This window comes from Prionailurus bengalensis, chromosome C1 (assembly GCF_016509475.1).
Source record: "Prionailurus bengalensis isolate Pbe53 chromosome C1, Fcat_Pben_1.1_paternal_pri, whole genome shotgun sequence".
Lineage (NCBI taxonomy): Eukaryota > Metazoa > Chordata > Mammalia > Carnivora > Felidae > Prionailurus > Prionailurus bengalensis.
This window is the reverse complement of record NC_057345.1, coordinates 101,399,476-101,422,053: the sequence shown is the minus strand read 5'-3', so window position 1 is coordinate 101,422,053 and position 22,578 is coordinate 101,399,476. Positions and strand designations below refer to the sequence as shown.

Here is a 22,578-nt window from a genome sequence, read left to right as displayed (position 1 = left end):
GGCTAAAGACCAGTTCACCCTGTACCTCCAACCTGCCACCCAATGCAAACACACACTCACAGAGGCTTTGGTTCCAAACATGTTCCTGATAGAAGAATACAGATCAAAAGAGGAGCAAGAAGAAAACCACTGATGAACTCTTGACTCTTTAGGCATTTACTAGAACAGCTGTGCAGTTTGTACAACGTACAAACACTCAACTCGTTAGAATAAAAAAAACGTGTTAAAAAGAGATCAGGGATCTTGATTTCAGACCTCGGCCCTTTAAAAGTTATGGGGTTTGTATGCTACTTAGCCTCTCTGTGCCATATTTATTTAGCTTTACTGCAAGATGACTTTTCTCAAGCCAGGACACTTGACCCTTGCTAAATGAAAATTGCATGGTGTTTGAGCAGAATAGCCCTGGATAATTCATTAATTTGACTGAAAGCAGGGGCGCCTGGGTGGCGCAGTCGGTTAAGCGTCCGACTTCAACCAGGTCACGATCTCACGGTCTGTGAGTTCGAGCCCCGCGTCGGGCTCTGGGCTGATGGCTCGGAGCCTGGAGCCTGTTTCCGATTCTGTGTCTCCCTCTCTCTCTGCCCCTCGCCCGTTCATGCTCTGTCTCTCTCTGTCCCAAAAATAAATAAATGTTGAAAAAAAAAATTAATTCGACTGAAAGCAACTTGGTAGCAAACCAGTCAGCTCTCCTAAAATTTTTAAAAAGTGACGCTAATGGAAGAATGGGAGATAATTACTGGTTTTTTGTGTAATGGTAGATTTGTCATGGCAAGGTTCATGTCTTCAAGCAGTATTGTTCATTTTACAGAATTTCATAATTTCTTGCCTCTTAATTTGGTTTTGTGTTTTTAATTAATTTTTAGCTAACTTTTCAGATTTTATTATTTGTTAGTAACAAAGGCAGAGCAATTTAAATGGTCAACAGTGGAAGACTAATTAGAATAAACTAAAGATCCAGAAACAAGGGCTCGGTTGGAATGACTTTAGTGGCTAACTGGAAAGAAAGCCGACTGGAAAAACTGAAATTATTATCATGAGGGGTTGGTTGGAAGCAACCAAATAACTTTGATTCTGGAATGCAATTAACCAACCAGGTATTCAGGCATAGTTGGCATAAAATTAATTAGGATTTTTCCCTAGACACACCCAAACTTCATCAGTTTATAAATAATCTTTTTATGCCATTTTTAAATTGTTTTTACTTACTACAAAAGTAATGCCTGCTTATTAGAGAAAAATAAGGACACATATCCTAACAGCATAACGTCTCTAACACCCAAACTTTAAAAAATACACAAAGTGGGTAGTGGGGATGTGATCAGCCTTTACACCCACACTTGCAAACAGAAATGTCATTCAAGGCCTACTTCAAGGCCCAACTCCTCCATGATCCTTTCCTAACTATTCTCATTAACTTTGATATCTTCATTTTTTGAGGAGAGATGTGCCAACCATTTGGTACTATAATTTAATTGTTTCACATGTCTATGTACCATTCTACAATATAGAATATAAATTGCACAAAGGTAGAGACTCATGCATTTTATAGGTTCCATCACAGGGCCCACTAGTCATGGGCAAGTCATATGTTAAGTACTCAGCAAGTCCATGCTTAGTCATAATAAATCAATAGCTCATTTAGAAAATAACACTTATTCGCATGTTAAATTATTTACAGGACGAAGTGGAACCAGAACCTGTTTTACAAGAGACTCTTTATGTTCCCACTTTCCAAAACCTAAATGTGTCTTGCCCCAATGGGCTCCTCGTGACCTTCATTGGGCAAGAGTCTACAGGTGAGTGTTAGCTGGTGTAGACCAAGGAGGGAGTGGAGCAAAAAAATATAGAAAACAATTAAATCACCATTGAAAGTGTGTATTTTCCTACTAGTTAAATATACTTGTTAATAATGAACAATAGGCTAATAATAATAACCCTCATTTTCTGAGCATTTACTGTTAGCTTGGCACTAAGTATTTAATATACATGAAAAAAATACAACTATTATAGGGGCGCCTGGGTGGTTCAGTTGGTTGAACATCCAACTCTTGATTTTGGCTCAGATGATGATCTCATGGTTCATGATATCAAGCCCCGCATTGGGCTCTGCACTGTCGGCCAGGAGCCTGCTTCGGGTTCTCTCTGGCCCTCCCTGCTCATGTTCTCTCTCTCTCTCTCTCTCTCTCTCTCAAAATAAATAAATAAACATTTTTTAAAAATACAACTATTTTAAGCTAAGTCCTAGTAATTCCATTTTACAAAATAAATTGAGGCTTCGGGAAGTTCATTAATTTGCCTAAGGTCACTCAACTCCTAAGTGGCAGAGATAAAAGTCCATTCTTGGTCCAGTGATGGCAAAGCCTAGAGGCCATACAGAAATAACAGACATTATAAAATCATATGCTGATACTTGAGAACAAGACTGATTTCCTTCAAGCATTCAAGCTGCACTTGCCTCTCCCTCCTTTGTGCTCACTGTCCTTTGTTTTCATCAGACCATCAAATTAATATACCTGCGTCCCTTCGTAGAGGCAGGAAGACAGGGCCCACAATAGCTGTTAAGAGCACTGGCTTTGCCATCACTGGACCAAGAATGGACTTTTATCTCTGCCACTTAGGAGTTGAGTGACCTTAGTCACAATAAGTACAAGTAGGATTTCTTTAATTACCCTAATTGGGGCATCCACGTTGGTGACTGAATTTGCATATCACTTAAATGGAGACCCACTATTGCGATAGAATTAACAGAAGCAGCAAAGCAAACATGGGCCTGGGACTTGAGTTCTGACTATATGGCCCTTTCAGTTACTTACTGTCTCTAGACTATGTTTCTTCATCTATAAATGTTGTATCAGTGGGTCTTGATCTTTTTTCACAACTAAATATTCTCTTTATTATAATTTCCTAATGTACACCATATTGGAAAAGTATATCTATCAAAGAAAAAGAGTATGCCTATTGAAAAATAATTCAATGTCATATTTACTTGCCACCCAAATGAAAAGAAACTAAATGTTGCAGTTGATCTGATTTGTCTCAATCTTGTTTTTCATTAGGCTTTATCAATTATTAAAAATAGACCATGAATCTTGGAATCGATTTCCCAGGATTCCTAGTGGTCCAGGTTTTCCATGATGAGATGACTGTGTGATGACCATGAAGGGTCTTCCAGAGTCAAAGTCAAAGATGTTATGAGTGTACTAAGAGGGATATTTCTAGATAAGAACATATTTGTCTGCTTGTTCACTTGATCCTATTATCAAATTCCAGCTTTCCACCTTTTTTTATTAGTTTCATTATCTAGCCTGATATTTTCATCCTTATATCATGGTAGACAATGTGGTTAATAATAACTCTGCTTGGAACATGTAATCTTTTAAAAATCTTCCATATATTATGAATAGCCTTATTCAAGTCTGAACATAATTACAACATAAATACCAAAGGAGCAATGTTTTCATTAGGGTCAGCCTTGCACAGAAGGAGGGAAGGTCATGCGGTATATGAAGAAAGAGCTTTCTTGGGTGACCTTGGACAAGTCATAACCCCTCTCCACCTGAATTTCTTCATTTATAAGATAGTGTCATATACTAAACAGGGTTATTATGAGTATTAAATGAGAAAATACTTTCTAATTTGGAGCATACTAATCCAGTGTTAGGTTTTGGGTGGTTTTTGTTTATTTTGGGTCATGGTAGCAGCAGTTGTTTTTACAACATGAGAAAACAGTTAAGCCTAGAGACCCGTTCAACAACTAGGCCTGCCACTTAACTGTGTGACCTTGGAGAAGCTATAAGCCTTTCCAGCCTCCATTTCTTCAAAACCCTGGAAAGTGAAGTCTCCGTTAAAAGTTTGCTGGGATGAGCTGAATAAAATACATATACAAAGCATTTAACATATAAAAACATCCAAGTAAGTGCTTATTAGTTTATTGTTAGTAATACTTCTGTGACTTACAGGGTATCACGAAGGGCCCTCATTTCAAAATATTTTTCTGTGAGCCTGATACAGTCCTTGAAATGCCATCATTACATGTTGATAAACCACTTTACAAATTGAGAAGAGGAAAATATTCAGTTAGCAAAAACTGAATTCTCGTTAATATTTTCTTTTGAAGGAAATTACCAGGTGCTTTTCTCCTTGATTGCCAGCTTAGAGTAGAATGCTGAGAAAAATCTGGATTTGGTTAGAGATGAAGAGACGATGTTAACTCTGAAAAATGATGAAATATTTTGGAAGGGCAAGCCTGAAGTGAGTGACTCCCCCTGAGGCTCCAGGCAGCCAGGGGTCACCAGGAGAGCATTGAGCACCCAGGGGCAAGAGCTTAGTCAAGGGCAAGAGAAAAGTGCCAACAGGGAGAAAAGGGAACCTCTAAGACAGCAAAGCTCTGCTTCCTTCCTAATTTTGCCAGAGGTGTCCTAGAACTCATGAGAAAGAATGGGTTGTACATAGAGAAGGTACCTATTGAGTACCTATAGACGACCTTCTTTACTACATTTGACCATAGCAAAGGTAGAAAAGAACCAGTGCTCTGCGCCATCGGTCATGACATGGAAACTGCCCTATTACTCAGCTGTAGACAGAAGAATGAAAACAATTAAGCAAAAAGATAAAACACCGGCCACACAGCATTGCCCAGTTCACATTAAGGCTTGCTTTTTTTTCAGATGGGAATGTTATGGATGAGGAACCCACTTGGGACATCATGGTCCGGCAGAGCTACCCCCAGAAGGTGAAGCACTATGAGTACTATAAGACGGTGATGCCACCAGTGGAACAGGAGGCATCAAGAGTTATCACCAGGCAAGGCACTGTTGTCAAGTACATGTTGGATGGATCCACACAGGTAAGAGAATGTTAGGTAAATAATTCTCCTTCCTGCTGCAAAGTAAAATACTAACAAGCTATGGGGCAGGAGTAGTATTGTGGTAGGTAAGAGGGACAACCCACTTGAAAATGGAGTGACACCAGAGATGGAAAATTGAGAATAGAACAGTAGAATAGAATAGAATAGTCTGCCAATAAGACTATTTGTATCCTTATTATAAATAAGCTTATTCTATATATGACCCAAGGCTGAGGATTAAACACAGTGTTCGCCTCCTCTGCCTCTCAAGGCACCTTAAAATAATTAAAAAAAAAAAAAAAACTTTTGAATAGCGCATTCACAACTGTACTGGAAAACAACAAGATGTGTCATCAGTGGATGAAAATTTTGTGAGAATTTCTAGAAAATGCAAGTCAGGTGAGATCAGACTAACGGAGAAACATAAGAAAGTTTAAAACATGTACAGTGAAAAGCCTGCAGCAAAATTCAAACTCAGAAGTTTTAACACAGACATTTCACAGATGGAGATCTGCACTCAGAAAATCGAGTTAGTGTCCCAGGTGACTCACTATTACCTGGAGGGTGGCAACCAGACATCAAAATACCCAGGAGATGTGTGTCCTGCTCCATTCCTTCCCAGAGACCAGAGGCTACGCCACCAAGAAGTGAACAGGGATCCTCAAACAGAAATATGACTGTGCACCCAAGAGTCATCAACCTTACAGAAAAACCAACTGCATGAAAGTAAATTACAGAATAATAAAAAATTAAAGACAGAGGACCTAAAAAGAAGCATAGTTAAACAAAAAACTTGGAAGTGAGTAGAAGTAATATAGACAGAGACTTGAGAGGCTAACAATCTATAAAATAACAATAAAAAAAACAGTTGCTGGGGAAAAAAAATCGAGAGTCTTTAGATACTAAAAATGACAATTGTGTATCAAATCACTATGTTGTACACCTGACAGTCAGATAACAGTGTATGTCAGTATACTTCAATTAAAAATTTAAGAGGGGTTCCTGGGTGGCTCAGTCAGTTAAGTGACCCACTCTTGATTTTGGCTCAGGTCATGATCTCATGGTTATTGAGTCCAAGCCCCGTGTCAGGCTCCGCACTGACAGTGTGGAACCTGCTTGAGATTCTCTCTCTCTCCCTCTCTCTCTGCCCCTTCTCTGCTCATGCATGCTCTCTCTGTCTCTCTCCGTTTCTCTCTCTCAACATAAATAAACTTTAAAAATACAAAATAAATAAAAATTTAAAAGGAGAAAAAACAAGAAAAATAATTGTGAAAATTGGGGGGGAGGGGGTGGGAGTGTGGATTGTGAGGGAGAGAAAACTTAAGAACGTGGAAACGGGATCTGAAGAATACAATCTCCAGAAGAAGAAAATGGTGGGAGTGAAGAAGGAAAATAAAGGAAGAAACAATATAGGGAATTTTCCCAGAACGAAAAAAAAAAAAAAAAATACTTTGGATTAAACAAGAGTCAATCAGGATTGATACTAATAATCTTTAAAAGATCATCTAGATATGTTGTAGTGCAGTTTTGGGACTGCGCAGATAGACAATCCCGAAAGCTTCCTAAAGGAAACCAGTTACCTCGTACAGAATGGACGGGATGGATGTTAGATTTCTCATGAGCAGCAGCTGGTGGTGGTTCTTGTCACATTGGTAAGCGATAGAGATTGATCCAGACAGATGTATCTGTAGTACCTGTAGACACCATATCTACTAGATAGATATCGACAGACACTAAACATTTAAATATGTGATAAAGTTTTAAATGTAGTCATTATGTAAGTTGCAACAGAGTGCATAATTTTCCAGTGGCATAGGGGAAGGATAAAGAATAGAAAAATAGGGGTTCCTGGATGGTTCAGTCGGTTAAGTGTTCAACTTTGGCTCAGGTCATGATCTCACGGTTCATGAGTTCAAGCCCTGCAGCAAGCTCTATGCTAACAGCTCGGAGCCTGAAGCCTGCCTCGGATTCTGTGTCTCCTTCTCTCTGCCCCTCGGCTCATGCTCTATCTCTCTCTAAAATAAATGAACATTAAACATTTTTTTTAATGGGGAAGATAAAAACTCAAGTTAATCCAATAAAAGACAAGAAATAAAAAGACAGGAAACAAAATAGAAGGTAAATGGAAAACATTAAATAATATTATTTTGCTGGATAGTAAGCTATTCTCTCTGTGCTCCCAATCTATCCTCCTATATTACGTTTGTGTTGCTGAGTCTGGAGGTCTGCAAAGAGCGTTTTTCCTTTGGATTTATTTTAATTTATGTCAGTTTGACACAGCATTAAATGTTAACCAGCCTCTTGCTTGCTTCTGAGAACGTAAGGATTTCGCTTTTCCTTCAGATTCTCTTTGCCGATGGTGCCGTGAGCAGTAGTCCTGATTCAGGTTCTGTGTGTCCTCCTGGTGAAATGCCAACAAGCCCTCACAGCGGCGACTTTATGGACACGGCTTCTCAGCATAAATCAGAAATTGTACCATCTGAGATTGTCATCACAAAGAAAGGTAATAATTGAAGCCTTTCAGTTTATAATGGATTTAATAAGCCTTCAAATGCTCAATAAATGTTCATTATTGTTATTCTTTTACTTCTCATCTTTTCTATGAATATATTCATCTATACTCATTGACGCATATACACATGTATAAATTTTAATTGGAATCACGGCATTACACACTGTCATGAACTGCTTCCTTCTCGTAGTAGTAAATAACGAACATTTTCCTATGCCATTATATACACTTCCACATTAGGTCTAGTGCTGGGCTAGTGTTTTAGGGTTAGTTGACCAGATCCGCAATGTCAAGGCTCTAAGTAGGCATCTCTTTGGTTCTCTTGACTTTCCTCAGAGCTGCAAAGGCCCCAGGTTCTCATGTAGTAACCCTCAAAGCAAAACGCAAAGAGAGTGGACACAAGAACTTTCACGGTTGTCTCTCTATCAGGGAGGAAAACATTTCTGGATTCCCCCACCAGAAGACCTTCCCTTATATCTCACTGACTCGACCTGGCCAGGGACCCAAGCTGGAAAAACAAGCATTTGACATTTCTGGCCTTTTTCTCAGGAGATGCGCACTACCTGTAGGGAAAAAAGAAGCCGGGTAACAGTTGAGTAAGCAATCAACCGTGTCTGCCATAGTCTAAATTATGAAATTGCTCTCCTCAGAGGTATTCTCGATTTACACCCCTACCTCCTGTGTTGTACGAAAATATTTCCTTCCTCATACCCTTGCCGATGCTGGATTTCCTCATTCTCTTAATCTTATTCCATTTGATAGATAATTAATAATCTTATTATTGTGTTAATTTGCATTTCTTTATTACTGGTGAGGTTGAACATTTAATAATTTTTTCTTTATGAATTTTTCTATTCACATATTTTCTTGTTTACCTTTGGGAGGTTCATTATTTACATATTTATTTGTAAGAGATCTTTAGATGTAGGACATGTGTGTTTGTGTACCAGGCACAATTCTGAATAAAGTATTAAATCAGTGAATCCTCATAGCAACCCTGTGTGATACATATTTTAAGAATCCCACTTTACAGATGACGAAATTGAGACACAGAGAGGTTAAATAACTGCCTTGAGGCCTCTCAGCTAGTAAGTGGGAGAGCTGGGATTTGGATCTGGACACCTGCGTTGCAAATTTTTCTCAATCTCTCATTTGACTTAAATGGTCTGAGACCAGGATTTAATCTTCTTTGTCAGTTTCACACACACACCCCTCCCCACCACCACCACAGTAACCAAGGACCAAGAGGCAAATTGAATTCCTTTTTTGGTTACTCAAAATTTAGTGAAATAGACTTTCCTTTGGTAGTAGCAAAAGGTCCTTGGTTGAAGTGAATGAAAGCATCCTCATAGCTTTCAAACTCCCCAGCTCAAAGGCTCCTTCCTTTTCTGATAGGAGAGGACTTCATGTAAGGGTGGCCACTTTCCTTAGCACCCCACAGGGTTCCAAAGAGTTTCCACCTCCAGCATGGTGTGCTCCAGATTTCTTCAAAGCCCTCCCGTCCGAGGTGATGCATTCACTTTAAAAACAAAAACAAAACAAAAAACAAATAGACTTTTTCTTTTTGAGAGAGAGAGAGAGAGAGAGAGAGAGTGAGAGAGTGCATGGGCAGGAGAGGGGCACAGGGAAAGGGAGAATCTTAAGCAGCCTCCACACTTCAGCACAGAGCCCAATGCCAAGCTAGATCCTACAACTGTGAGATCGTGACCTGAGCCAAAGTCAAGAGTCCAACACTCAACTGACTGAGCCACCCAGGTGCCTCTAGACTTTTTAAAAAAGTTTTTTAAAAATATTTATTTAGTTTTGAGAGAGAGAGAGAGACAGAGCGTGAGCAAGGGGAGGAGGAGAGTGAGGGGGAGACACAGAATCTGAAGCACAGAGCACAACGCGGGGCTTGAACTCACAAACTGTGAGTTCATGACCTGAGCCAAAGTCGGTCGCTCAACCGACTGAGCCACCCAGGGGCCCCACTAGACTTTGTTTTTAAGAGCAATTTTAGGTTTGCAGAAAAAATGTGCAGAAAGTACAGAATTCCTCCGTGCTTCCTCTCTATCTGGCTCACTGTTTTCCCTGTTTTAAACACATGTCATGGGGCGCCTGGGTGGCTCAGTCAGTTGAGCGTCTGACTTCAGCTCAGGTCTTGATCTTGCAGTTCATGAGTTCAAGCCCCACATTGGGCTCTGTGCTGACGGCTCAGGACCTGGAGCCTGCGTCAGATTCTGGGTCCCCTTCTCTCTCCGCCCCACCCCTGCTTGTGCTCTGTCTCTGTCTTTCAAAAAAAATGAATAAACACTAAAAAAAATTAATAAATACATGTCTTACAATTGATGAACCAATACTGATACATTATTATTAACTGAAGTCCATAGTTTGCATTAGGGTTCAATCTTTGATATGTACAATTCTAAGAGTTTTGACAAATGCGTAATGTAGTGAATCCTACCACTACAATATCATACAGAATAATTTTACTCTCTGTGGGAAAAAACAGTACCTGTGAGCCAACACTCTCTTTTCCCCTCCACCCAGGACCTTGGAACCACTAATCTACTTTCTGTTTCTATGGATTTACACATTCTGGACATTTCATATAAACAGAAGCATACAATATAAGACCTTTTGTGACTGGTTTCTTTTTATCTAGTGTAATATTTTCAAGGGTCATCCATGTTGTAACTTGTGTCAGTACCTCATTTTTATTTTTATTTATTTTTTATTTTTTAAACTTTTTTTTTTCAATGTTTATTTATTTTTGGGACAGAGAGAGACAGAGCATGAACGGGCGAGGGGCAGAGAGAGAGGGAGACACAGATTCGGAAACAGGCTCCAGGCTCTGAGCCATCTGCCCAGAGCCCGACGCGGGGCTCGAACTCACGGACGGTGAGATCGTGACCTGGCTGAAGTCGGACGCTTAACCGACTGCGCCACCCAGGCGCCCCAGTACCTCATTTTTATAGCCGAAGAATATTCTCTTGTATGGATATACCACACTTTGTTTACACATTCATCAATGATGGACATATAGGTCGTTTCCACTTTTAGGAAATTACAAATAAAGCTGATGCAAACATTTCTGTACAAGTTTTTGTGTGGACATATATTTTCATTTCTCTTGAGTACATAAACCAGGAGTGGAATTGCTGGAATAATAACTCTATGTTTCTCGTTTTGAGCACCTGATAAACTGTTTTCCAAAGCAGCTGCATTATTTTATTTTTCACCAGCATGTTGAACACTTTTTCATGTGCTTAGTGGCCATTTTTTACCTTCTTTGGAGAAATGTCTATTCAAATCCTTTCCCCATTTTTTTAAAAGTTATCCATCCTCTTATTATTGAGTTGTAAGTATCCTTTGTATATTTTGGATACAACTTCCTTATCAGATACATGATTTGTGAATATTTTCTCCCATTCTTTGTGCTCTTTTTCTACATTCTTCATGATGTCTTTTCATGGTGCCCGTTTTGCTGAAGTCCAATGTATCTGCTTTTTTCCCCCCTCTGGTTGCTTGTGGTTTTGGTATTATATCTAAGAAATCAGTGAATAATCCAAAGTCACAAAGATTTATTCTTATATTTTCTTCTAAGAGTTTTATATTTTTAGTTCTTGCATTTGGGGTTTTTAAATCCATTTTTATAGAACTTTTAAAAAATATTTATTTACTTTTGAGAGAGAGAGAGAGCACGTGCACACATGTAGGGAGGAGCAGAGAGGGAGGGAGACACAGAATCTGAAGCAGGCTCCAGGCTCTGAGCTGTCAGCACAGAGCCCAACGTGGGTTGGGCTCATGAACCATGAGATCATGACCTGAGCTGAAGTCAGACATTCAACCAACTGAGCTTCCCAGGTGCCTCTTTATATAATTTTTTATACGACAAGAGATAGGGGTCCAGATTCATTTTTTTGAGTTTACTAAAAAACAATTATTTCCCCCATTGAATTGGTTGGCACCTCAGTCAAGAATCAATTAACCATCAATGGTAAGGTTTATTTTTGGACTCTTACTTCTGCTCCACTGATAAATATGTTTGTCCTTATGCCAACATCTCACTGTCCTGATTACTACAGCTTTATAAGTTTGAAACTGGAAAGTGGGAGTCATCCATGTTCGTTTTACTTTTTTAATGTTGTTTGGACTACTCTGGGTCCCTTGCATTTCTCTATGAATTTTGGGGACAGATTGTCAATTTCTACAAAAGAGGCAGCTGGGATTTTTATAGAGATTCCCCTGAACATGTAGCTAAATTCTGAGAGTATTGACATCGCAACAATATTGTCCCTAATTCATGAACTTGGGATATCTTTCCACTTATTTAGAACTTCTTTAATTGCAATCCATACTGTCTTATAGTTTTTGGTGTACAATTATTACGATTGTTTTGTTAAATTTTTCCTAAGTGTCTTATTCTTCTTGATCCTATTATAAATGGAATTGTTTCTTTATTTTTGGATTGTTCATTGATGGTGTATACCAATATAACTGATTTTTTTTGTTTGTATTTTGAGCTAATATCTTAAAATCTTGCTGACCTTTCTTATTCTACCCTTTTTTTGTTTTGCAGCAACTCTGGAAATAAGATCCTAACCCCCAGTGTTTGTTGTTGCTGTTATTGCTGTTTGTTTAGTGACTTTACTGAACTTCTTCTTGCGAATCTCTTTCCTTTGTCCTGTGTAGCTACTGAAGTTTCTGCTGTTAGCCCAGTGGTCAGGTAGTGATTAGGCAGGGGTTCCCTTACATGCCTCAAACCAACAAGTCTCCCAGCTTTTGCCAAGGGGATGTGTGTGCTTACTGGGGCATTCCTTCATTGCTCTCGCAGTTTAGACCCTAGCCTTAGCCTCAAACTCAGCCCGTGTTTCTCAGGTGTTTCTCGGACGTGAGTACAATCCTGCATGTACATGTGGCCTTCTAGATACCTAGGAAAATGACAGAATTTTTCAAAGTTCCTTTGGTCATCTCATTCTCTAGGTTTTCCTTTTAAGTTTTTAGGTCAGCCTCTTTTTTTGCCCCAACTGTTACTGCTGCCTTAGACAGCCACGTTGTGAACAATCACCACTGACTGTTTCAGCAGGAGCCCCAGGAAAAGGTGGGTTATAATGAGCGAATTCTGACCCAGGTCAGGGTGAGGATTTTCAGGGAGTTTTCAGAGAAGTCAAACAATGACAAGTCTTTGGGAATGGGGCTTTTAGAGAGAATTGCAGGTCTATCTGCCCCCTCCAGTGGCTGCCAGATTGTCACAGCTACTATAACTCCAAGGCTACTGTTTTTCAAGGTTACTGCAGAGCTGGAGATGGGGTGGAGGGCATGGAGGGGGATGGGTGCGGATGAAGGGTGAGAATTGGACAACTTATAACAACACAAAGCAGTTATTCTTACTGAGATTCAACTATTTTCTTGAATTGTTTCTTGGATTGTTGCAATTCTTTGGTTTATATCCAGAGTTCTGAAAGAGTTGACTTTGATCATTTTTTCCCAGCGCTGTCACTGTTTTGATGGAAGAATGGTTTTTTTGAAGGTCCTTTCTTGCCATTCCAGATGTACTTCTCCCATCTCACAAGAAATACTCTTTAGTATTTTATTTTTAGCTCTAAATATTTTCTAATTTCCATAATGACCTCCTTTTTGACCCATAATGTTTTTAAATTTCCAAAACTATGAAGGTTTCTAGGTTTTTTTTAATAATTGATTTTTAACTAATCTTTTGAAATTTGTCAAAACATGATGTATAGCCTCATATATGGGCAAGTGTTGTAAAAAGTCTGTGTGTGATTGGAAGGGCATGTATCCTGTAGTTATTGAGTATAGTGTTCTCTTTATGTCTATTAGATCAAACCTGTTGGTTGTGTTGTCTGGTCCATTTTCAAGTTCAGCAAACTTCTCTGCAGAGGACAAGATAGTAAATATTTGATTTAGACCTTGTGAGCTGTATTATCTCTGTCACAACTACTCAACTCTGCCCTTATTACACGAAAGTAGCCATAGACAATACATAATCAAATGAGCATGCTGTATTGTGTTTAAATAAAACTTACTTATGAACACTAAAATTTGAATTTCATGTAATTTTCACGTATCTATCACAAGGTATTATTATTCTTTTGATTTTTAATTATATAGAAACGTCAAAAGAAGTGTTACTTCACAGACTATACAAAAACATACAGCAAACCATATTTGCTCTACAGGTCAAATTTACCAACCAGTATTGTATAACTTCACAGATATTTTTAATCTGCTGTAACAATTTGTTTCAGCAGAAGTATGTTTAAATAAGGGTAGACTAGTCTACTCAGTGCTATACTCCTTATAATTTAATCTTTACTTCTTTATTTCTGAAATTATTACATCTTTTGAATAGTTCTGTCCAATTTTTATTTATATACTTTGAGGATATGGTTTTAGATACTTATAAATTTAAAAATTATAATATCTTTGTGGTGAATTTAACATTTTATCAGTATGCAGTGGTTTTTTGTTCTAGGATTCTTTTTTGCCCTAATGTCTATTCTATGAGGGAAAAATTGTATTTTGCTTATCTTATTATGTTATATTATTATATTATTATAGACACACCAGCTATTAATCCCTTTACAGTGTAACTTTTTCATATTTTATTTTACTTTCTGTGGTTTATGTTTAAATGTATCTCTTGTGAGCAACTTATAGGGTAATATTTTTAAAATTCAGTTTGATAATTTTTGTCTTTTTACCGGAGCTTCTAATCCATTTATCATATAACAGATAGCTTCCCAAAAAATGTGTTTATGTTGTCTTCATCCTTGGATGATAATTTCACTGGGTACAGAATTCTGGATTGACAGATGTTTTCTCTCAGTATATTCACAAAAATTCTCTATACTCTTCTTGCTTCCAGTGATGATGTCGAAAAATTGGCTGTCAGTCTAATTGCTATTGCTGTGAAGATAATCTAACTGCCTTGAATATATTTTCTTTTTTATTATAATTTCAATAAAGTTTAGCTGGGTGTGGATTTCTTTTTATTTATCCAGTTAGTATACATTGAGGTTCTTAAATCTCTGGGTTAATATCTTTCATTGATTCTGGAAAGTTCTCAATAGTTACCTCCTCAAATATTGTTTCTGTTCCTTTTTTTCTCTTCTTTTAGAATTCTAATTAAGCATGTATTAGAGATTTTTACCTCTCTTTTATTATTTCTATCGTTTTGACTCTCTGAGATTCATTCGAAATAATTTCTACAGGTCTATCTTTCAGTGCTCTTTTAATGCTCTGGAAATAGAAGTAAGTCCAAATTAAATCCTAGGGCAATGGTATCTGTCTTATTTGGGTCTTCCCATTAGCTGAGTCTGCATATTAGTCCAGGATCGATGCTCTGATGCACATTTCATACTCTGACTCTGAGGAATCTTCCAAGAGTTAACAATCCTTTACTATCTTTTCTTGTAATTTGCTTCTGGGTCTGAATTCACTTCATCATTGAGGTTTGATAACATGGGAAAATTTCATCTACAGATCACTTATTATTATTTATACCAATGGAGCAAATCTATCCTGAAAAAGGCATTGAGACATTATTCAGAGTTCCTTGAGGGCTTTTTCATTACTGTCTTCCAAATAGATCGTGGTAGGGAGGGATAGGGATGAGATATGCATCAGATGATTATCAGTGGAGTAGTCGAACACTACAAATCCTCTCCCCTAGTGAGAGGCCAAGGATATATGCCTGGTTGATAAAGTTCTCCAGATCCAGGGCTGAAGAAAGCTGTCTCCTATCTGTGACTAACAAAATGACAAAATCAGGGGAATGAAGAGTTAAAAATCTCATATAATGCTAGAGTTAAGTAAGTCAAAAGAAGGAGTCAAAGGTAGGGAGCAAAGGTAGGCTTTAAAAACCAGGGTACAGAGCCCCAAATCTGGAATCCAGGGAGTTATAAGCAATACTCAAAGGTACACAGCAGTTGACCAAATAGGTATCGTGCCATAGAGGGTGAGCTGTATATCCATGTGTCTATTTGGGGAGAGGTGGTGGGAATCCAGCCAAGGTTCAAGTGCATAACTTGATATATTTTTCCACTTGAAAAATAATATAACTGATGAATACTACATAGAATTTCTATGCCACAGTGTCTGAGGTACAGTGTGTTAAAACTTAGTAATTTATGTAATTGATATTATAGTTACATTGTGTTTGATTTTACTTGAACTTCTACAGGAAAAAGTCACAAAAATCAGTCATCAATGGCACATAAGAATGAAAGCCATGAACCTCACCCAGAGACGGTTCAAGCAGTAACTCCTGTAGACGTTCATGTAGGCACCTGGTTTACAACCACACCTGAAGGAAATCGGATTGGCACCAGAGGACTGGAAAGAATCGCAGACATGACCCCATTATTACTCTTTAAGGCCACAGATCCTGTCAGTGGAACGGTATGGCAAACTATTGTATGTTGCAAATTTTTATAAGTCATTAGAGCTCTGAAACACATAGAAGAGTGCCTGGAAAATAATTAGTTTTCTGTAACTGGTAACTAGGTGGATGGATGAACACACGGACCTGTCTTCCCAAACACAAAAACACTGGGTGGTTTATTTGACTAACGTAACGTGCCATGAAATAATAATTTTTGAAATGAGAAACAGATCATGAATGTACCACATTTAACACTTAGAAGATTGTGTCACGTGTTTCTTTATGTTGAATGTATTTGTGTGTATGTCTTATCTTCTAGAAGTTGGGCTGTGCTTGGTTCCTACTTCTTTCTGTGCAGTTGGGATGAATGCTAGAAATTTGCTCGTGATCCTTGACTGCAAAATATGTATGGTATATTTAAGGAGATACTCACATTAAATAATTCAAGAATTTAGCAACACTCCAGAGCAACTGTACAAAAGATTTTATTTGTGGCCTAAGAATAAGTGACAAATGAGTGGTACAGAAAATAATGGTTTGATTAATGATAAGAAATCGAAACTTCTGGGATGAACAGTAGCACCTTCTGTGTGCCGGGATTTCTGTTAGGGATTTGGAGTTTTGTGTACACTATCTCATTCAGTCTTTGCACCAATGAATATTATATGACACTGATGAGGAAATTGGGCCTCCGCAAGTTAAGTAATGTGGTCAAGAGTATATCCAGGAAGTGTTGGATTCCACTTGGGCAGCTCTCAGGTCTTTCCGCATCTGCCTCAGTTGCAGAGAGTTGCTTTGCCTGACTCACATGGTTCCAAGGTAGCTGCGTGCAGTGACTGAGTGAGGCAGGGGTATGCCAATCTGGCTCCTGCTACCAGACTTGGGACACTGGGGCAGGGGATACTGGCTCCCGAGCTCCTGCCAGTTGACTGAGGCTTTGTCGGGTCTGTGCCACAGCTCAGCTTCTGCCTCTGCCCGTTCATGCTTCCTTCCCCTTCCTTTCACAGATGGTGTCCAATTGGCAATAATAGCAATTTATATAATACATATTTCAATCATGGTGTTCAATTGGCAATAATTGCAAATTCTATAATATATAATTCAACCGTTGAGTATTTTCTAACTTGTACTGTCCTAACTGTAAGGGCCACAATATTTCACCAAAGAGTCCAGATGGGTGTGAGAGTGGGTTTATCAGCTGTTTCTTGACTCAAATGTCTGGGGCTGTTGGAAGCAGGTGATAATTGCCTTCTTATCTCTTTATAGTAGGCAGAAATCACTATATATGAGAAAGAAATGTACACTATTCATTATTTTAGGTTCTTATCCTTGGAACTCTCAACCAGTATGTACAATGAGGAATACTTCTGCAGAACATGGTGGTTAAGAGCATGATTCACCTTCTGTTCTGATGACGTTAGGCCAAGATTGGCATAGGAAAGGCAGCCTCAGCAGGCCATGCTGACTTTAAACCTATAATTTTCAAGGAGGCAGAACCTGGGGTCATGTTCCCAGACAGAACTCGGCCAGGCCAGTCCTGATACTAACTTTTCATTCACAAATACATGACAATGGAGGGAGCATCAGTGTTCAAGTCAAACAGCCTTAGTCGACACCAGCCCTGACATTTGCTGAGTGACCTCGAGCAAATTTCTTAACTTCTCCAAGCCTAACTTCCATCATCTACAAAATGGGGATAGCATTGCCCGCCTCCTAGGAATTGTTGTAAAGCTTTGTCCAAGTAGATGGGATAAAACTTTAGCTTATAAACAGATAACCAGGATTTTGATGATATTCAATGAGGCATAAAAATAAACGCACTTGGGATTAACCCACCTGACCAAATGATCATGCTCTGCCTTTGTATGTTCAGGTCATGATAACTCGAGAAGACAGAGTGATCATTGTGGAAAAGAAAGATGGTACTCGGATAGTGGATCATGCTGATGGTACCAGAATCACAACCTTTTATCAAGTTTATGAAGACCGTATTACTCCTCCGGATGATCAAGAAATAAGTAAGTTATCCTTTGCTTTTGCTTTTTTATTTTGAGAGAGAGCGAGAGAAAGAGAGAGAGCATGAGTGGGGCGGAGGGAGAGAGAATCCCAAGCAGGCTCCATGCTCAGCACACAGCCCAACATGGGGCTCAATCCCATGACCCTAGGATCATGACCCGAGTCGAAATCAGCAGTTGGTCACCCAGCCCACTGAGTCACCCAGGTGCCCCAAATATTTGATGTCTTTAGAATAAGACAAGGAGGAGCCTCACTGCTCTTATTAACACACACAGGAAAAATATTTTTTTGAAGAACTCTGTCAACCAAAGAGTGCGTGCGCAGTCAAGAGCGGAGCCTCTTAGGTCCTGCTGTTACAATCTTTACCCTCAACAGACACGGGAGTGATAAAAGCCCTAGCTGGCTGTAGATAGCAATAGCACCTTTTTCTATTTTCACCACTAAAACCTAGACTGGTCTAGATTGGTGGCAATTAAAAGTAAATAATCATGACTCAATTGCCCTGGACATTAGCGCTCACACCTGTTTCCATTAATCGTTAAGGAATCTGATCTGCATACAGGTGGCCTCAGGTCCTCCTTCAGTTCTGAACACACCTCTCATCAGAGAGATGGTGTGAGAGAAAAACAAGCCGGGGCTCGAACTCACAAACTGCAAGATCATGACCTGAGCCAAAGTCGGATGCTTCACCAACTGAGCCACCCAGGCGCCTCTTAAGATTTTTAAAGTCAAATTATTCTCTGACTCCCTTTTCTTTAATTCCAGAGTTTATTTGTTCAGTGCATTAAATGCTTCATTAAATGTCGCCAAATTAAGTGCGACAAAATTGGCAAGTGAATGGGAAAAGAACAATCTTCCTACCCCACTGGTTAGAGGGAACATTAGAAGAGCCACCGGAGAGGGCAATTTAATGTGCCTATCATACGATGCACTAACTCCACTTCACTTCCTCTTCCTCTTACACACTTGTCCAAGGAAACATGTTCAGGGCATTACTTGCAAATCCAAGTCCAGCATCAAAATACTGGTAAATAAATGGCCATCAACAGCAGAATAGGAAAATAGAAGGCAGTACAATCTTATAAAGGAATACTATACAGTAGTTAAAAGGAATGAAGTATATCCACACATATATAGCCACACACCTGTATATCAAGAGGGCTGAAGTTCTCAGAGCAATGTTAAGTACAAAAAAGTAGGTGCAGAATGATACATACAGTGATATATAATCTACGCATATGTAAAGCCCACAAAAGATTATACATTATTTTTGATACACATATTTATATAAAAGATAAAAATAGATTTCAAGAGAAAGGAGTAAACCCAGGGACCAGGATAAAAGTGAACTTCAACTCACCTGTGATTTTTCTCTTGTGTACGTATGAAAAATGTTGAAACAAATACGGTAAAACACTGACAAGTGTACCTTTTGATTGGTGAGTATATGAATAATTCAATTATAATTTATGCTCCTCTGGGTGTTTTCAATTTCTCAAAATAAACATAGTAGAACAAAATAGCACACTAAATTAAGTAGGAAGAGTTGTTCTGGAAGAACGACTGTGCGTTGACAGTGAGTGGGCCACACACACCAGCCCTGTGGTGTGAGTCCTCAGCACCCGTCCCCACCGCTAGTCCAGGGGCCAGGAGACAGGAACAAACCCAGCAGGTGGGCATGTTTCCCAATGTGTGCATCCTGTCACATCTGCTTACCTTGCACTTGCTTGCAGCCGAAAGTCCTCAAACGGTCACCAGGCAGGTGAAGTGCATGCGGATCGAAAATGCACACTTTGCCACTGTCATCACCAACTGCGAGGACAGTAGCTGCTGTGCCACCTTTGGGGACGGGACGTCTATTATCGCAAAACCACAGGGAACGTATCAGGTGGGTCTGTGGGGAAATGAGGGGTGCCAGAGACAAGCGTCCATTCAACTAAGCGAACCCACTGCTCTGGGGCGGTGAACGTGCCTGCCATGTACGGCTGATGTTCCTTTTGTCTCATGTTCTTAGAACACATTTCTCAATCTCTTTTTTACTTGTTCACCTTCTTCTGACAATCCATTGCATAAAGAAACAAAAACAAAACAAAACAACAACAACAACAACAACAACAGTCCCGCTTGTCTTACAATGCTTTGGCATTTTTGGATCAAGGTTTTAAACCAGAATGTAGTTGTTGGGGATCTTTTATGTGGTAGGTGGCAGGCACCCTCATGTGGTCTCTCCTGTGCCTACCCGACCGGCTTCACCTCCTGCGTCCTCTGACCTCATTCATATTCTCCCGTCCTTCCCATCTCCAGCCCGCCTTCACTCTACCTAATGTCCTGACAGGATGGGGGGCCGGGAGCATAAGGCCTGTGCGGTCCTAGGAGGGCAGTTTGTTCTTGAAGGGTCAGGGAGAAACATTGTCTGCAGCTCCTGTACCTCCCTACATTTCCCTATTAATCACAACCACCCAGTGTCAGCCTGCAGCCCCTTTAGCCTTAGAAGGATTTGCCCTTATCATTCTGCTTGCTGGAGAAGAGACACAAGTGCCAGGATGTCAGACACAATGTCACCGGATGCTGACAGCTCAAAGCCTGAAGATGATGGACATAGAGCTCATTTGTTACTGTGGAAGCTGCTGGAGGCCAGTTCATTCTCCCCCCACGCCCACCTTTCTCTCCCTCTTCTTCCAGTGTAGACTCTTATGGGGCAAGGCAGGTGCTGAAAGTGAGACGTGACTGTAAAGTGTTGCAGTTGGCTAAGGGGCGCAATTTTTCTTCTACAACATTCAGAATGTCCATTTTTTTCGGCAGATTGGCAGCATCCACAATCTAGTACCATGTGTGCCACCAGAGGTCATGAGAATCCCCTAAGATTCTGTGATAAGGCCAGCTTTTGCCTTTTGTTTTTATCATAGTCCCAAACTCTAATGGTTACAACTATGAGGGCAAAGGAATTTTAGAACCAATGACAGTTGGCACTGGAGGAAGAGACCCAAACAGAAAAGAGATCCAACTTAGAGACACTGAGTGTCTGCCACTGTTATGTAGTCACTTGTTCCTCCCAGGTTTGCTCAATCTCCCAAAACACAGCCCGAGAAAGGATTGGAAGGCCAATCACTCCTGATTGAGAAATACACAGACCTTAGTTCCCAACTGGAAAAAAAGAAAAAACAACAACAACAACAAAACTCCAAATAAATTTACCAGCACCTATTATAGTTCTCTAGTTGTATAGAACTGAAAGATGGCATGCCTTCTGCACCCCCCCCCCCAAATGGGTTGGTCATCACTTCCTCACTCACCAGCATTAGGACAATGGGCAGATGATAAGCGAGGCTGGATTTTGGGTAATGTATAAAAAGAGAGGTAGAGCTTGGTATTGTCCACCATTGTTCCTTAGCAGCACAAAAAGGTTAACCAAAGCATCAGACAAGAAGCAGGTATAACAGTTCGTATAGTCAGTATGAGACACTTCCAGAATGGTGGAGTAAAGACCTCCAGAAGTACACTACTCCATAAAAACAACTAGAAAACTGAAAATACTGTCAAAATCAACTTTTTCAGAATGCTGAAAATTAACCAAAGGATTACAACAATCAGAAAAACAAAGAAAGACAAAGACTCATTCTCAGGAAGGACGGCAAGATTCCTGGTGATTTCACTTGCCATATTCCCCTCCCCTCCCCTAGCTTCATGGTAGCCTTGAAAATCAACACCCTCACATTCATGATAGCAATGAAAACCAGCATGCCAGCATCCACTTAAAGAGGAAGAATAGACTTAGAGCTCCCCAAAAGTCCCACCACAAAATATTTTCATTGTTGACCTGTCTCGCAGTTCCCTGGAAACCCCATTTGCAAGCATTGTCTTTGTTTCATCTGACTCTGAGCTTACTCACTACAAACAGACTTCTCCCCGAACAGTGGTAAGTTAACATTACGGCTGCCTGAAGTGGCAATAACAAAGAAGAGGATAAACAAAGACATTAAAAGCAATAGCTGGGGAACAGAAGTCCTTAGAAGGCTTTGAAAAGCTCTGACATATTGCTTGGAATCATCCTCTTCTGAGGGTTCGGTCTGCATGCTGCGGTATTTTTTCCAGTGTTCCAGCTGGAAGCTAGAGAAAGCTCGCTCTACTTAGCCTTCACTCCCTGCTTATGCAGATCCTCTTTATCAGCAAGGGTGAAAGATTAGGGCTTTCAGAGTTATTTTCTGGGCATGCACACAGTCCTGCACGTGAATGTGGCTTTCTAGTTTCCAAAGAATATGCACTTATAACATATAAAGATGTAATTTTCTTTAACAATAATAACACAAAGAGGAGAGGGGAGGAATAGAGCTATATAGGAACAATGACTTTATATAATATTGAAATTAAGTTAGTATTAAGTACATGTAGATGATTATAAATTAAGACGTTATTTGTGATCCTCAAGAAACTTTAAGAAAATAACTGAAAATATATAGTAAAAGAAACAATAGGGGAACTAAAAGGGCACACTGGAAATATCTGTTTAAAACAAAAGAAGGCAGTAATGGATGAATTGAGAGGAAAAAGGAGCATAAGGCATATAGAAAACAAATGAAAATTGGAAGATGTAATTCTGACCTTCTCAGTATAAACAATCCAATAAAAAAGCAGATATTGGAAGGATGGATTTAAAAACATGATCCAAATATATGCTCTTTACAACAGATACACTTATATGGTCAAAGACACAAATAGGTTGAAGGGAAAAGGCTGAAAATAGATAGACCTAGATTAAGTAATTGAAAGGGAACTAGAGTGTGCTAATTCAGACAAAATAGACTTTACAATAAAATA

General features: G+C 39.4%; 1 protein-coding gene across 1 annotated transcript in view; it reads left to right on the top strand.

Moving 5' to 3' along the window:
- The window catches only part of SPAG17 (sperm associated antigen 17), a 235,322-nt gene that overhangs the window by 149,177 nt on the left and 63,567 nt on the right, over nucleotides 1–22,578 (top strand). The window contains exons 26-31 of the mRNA XM_043575965.1: nucleotides 1,679–1,796; nucleotides 4,668–4,846; nucleotides 7,190–7,349; nucleotides 15,547–15,764; nucleotides 17,621–17,765; nucleotides 19,497–19,651. Of these exons, the coding sequence (XP_043431900.1) occupies nucleotides 1,679–1,796; nucleotides 4,668–4,846; nucleotides 7,190–7,349; nucleotides 15,547–15,764; nucleotides 17,621–17,765; nucleotides 19,497–19,651 (975 nt within the window). The remainder of the gene's footprint in view (nucleotides 1–1,678; nucleotides 1,797–4,667; nucleotides 4,847–7,189; nucleotides 7,350–15,546; nucleotides 15,765–17,620; nucleotides 17,766–19,496; nucleotides 19,652–22,578) is intronic.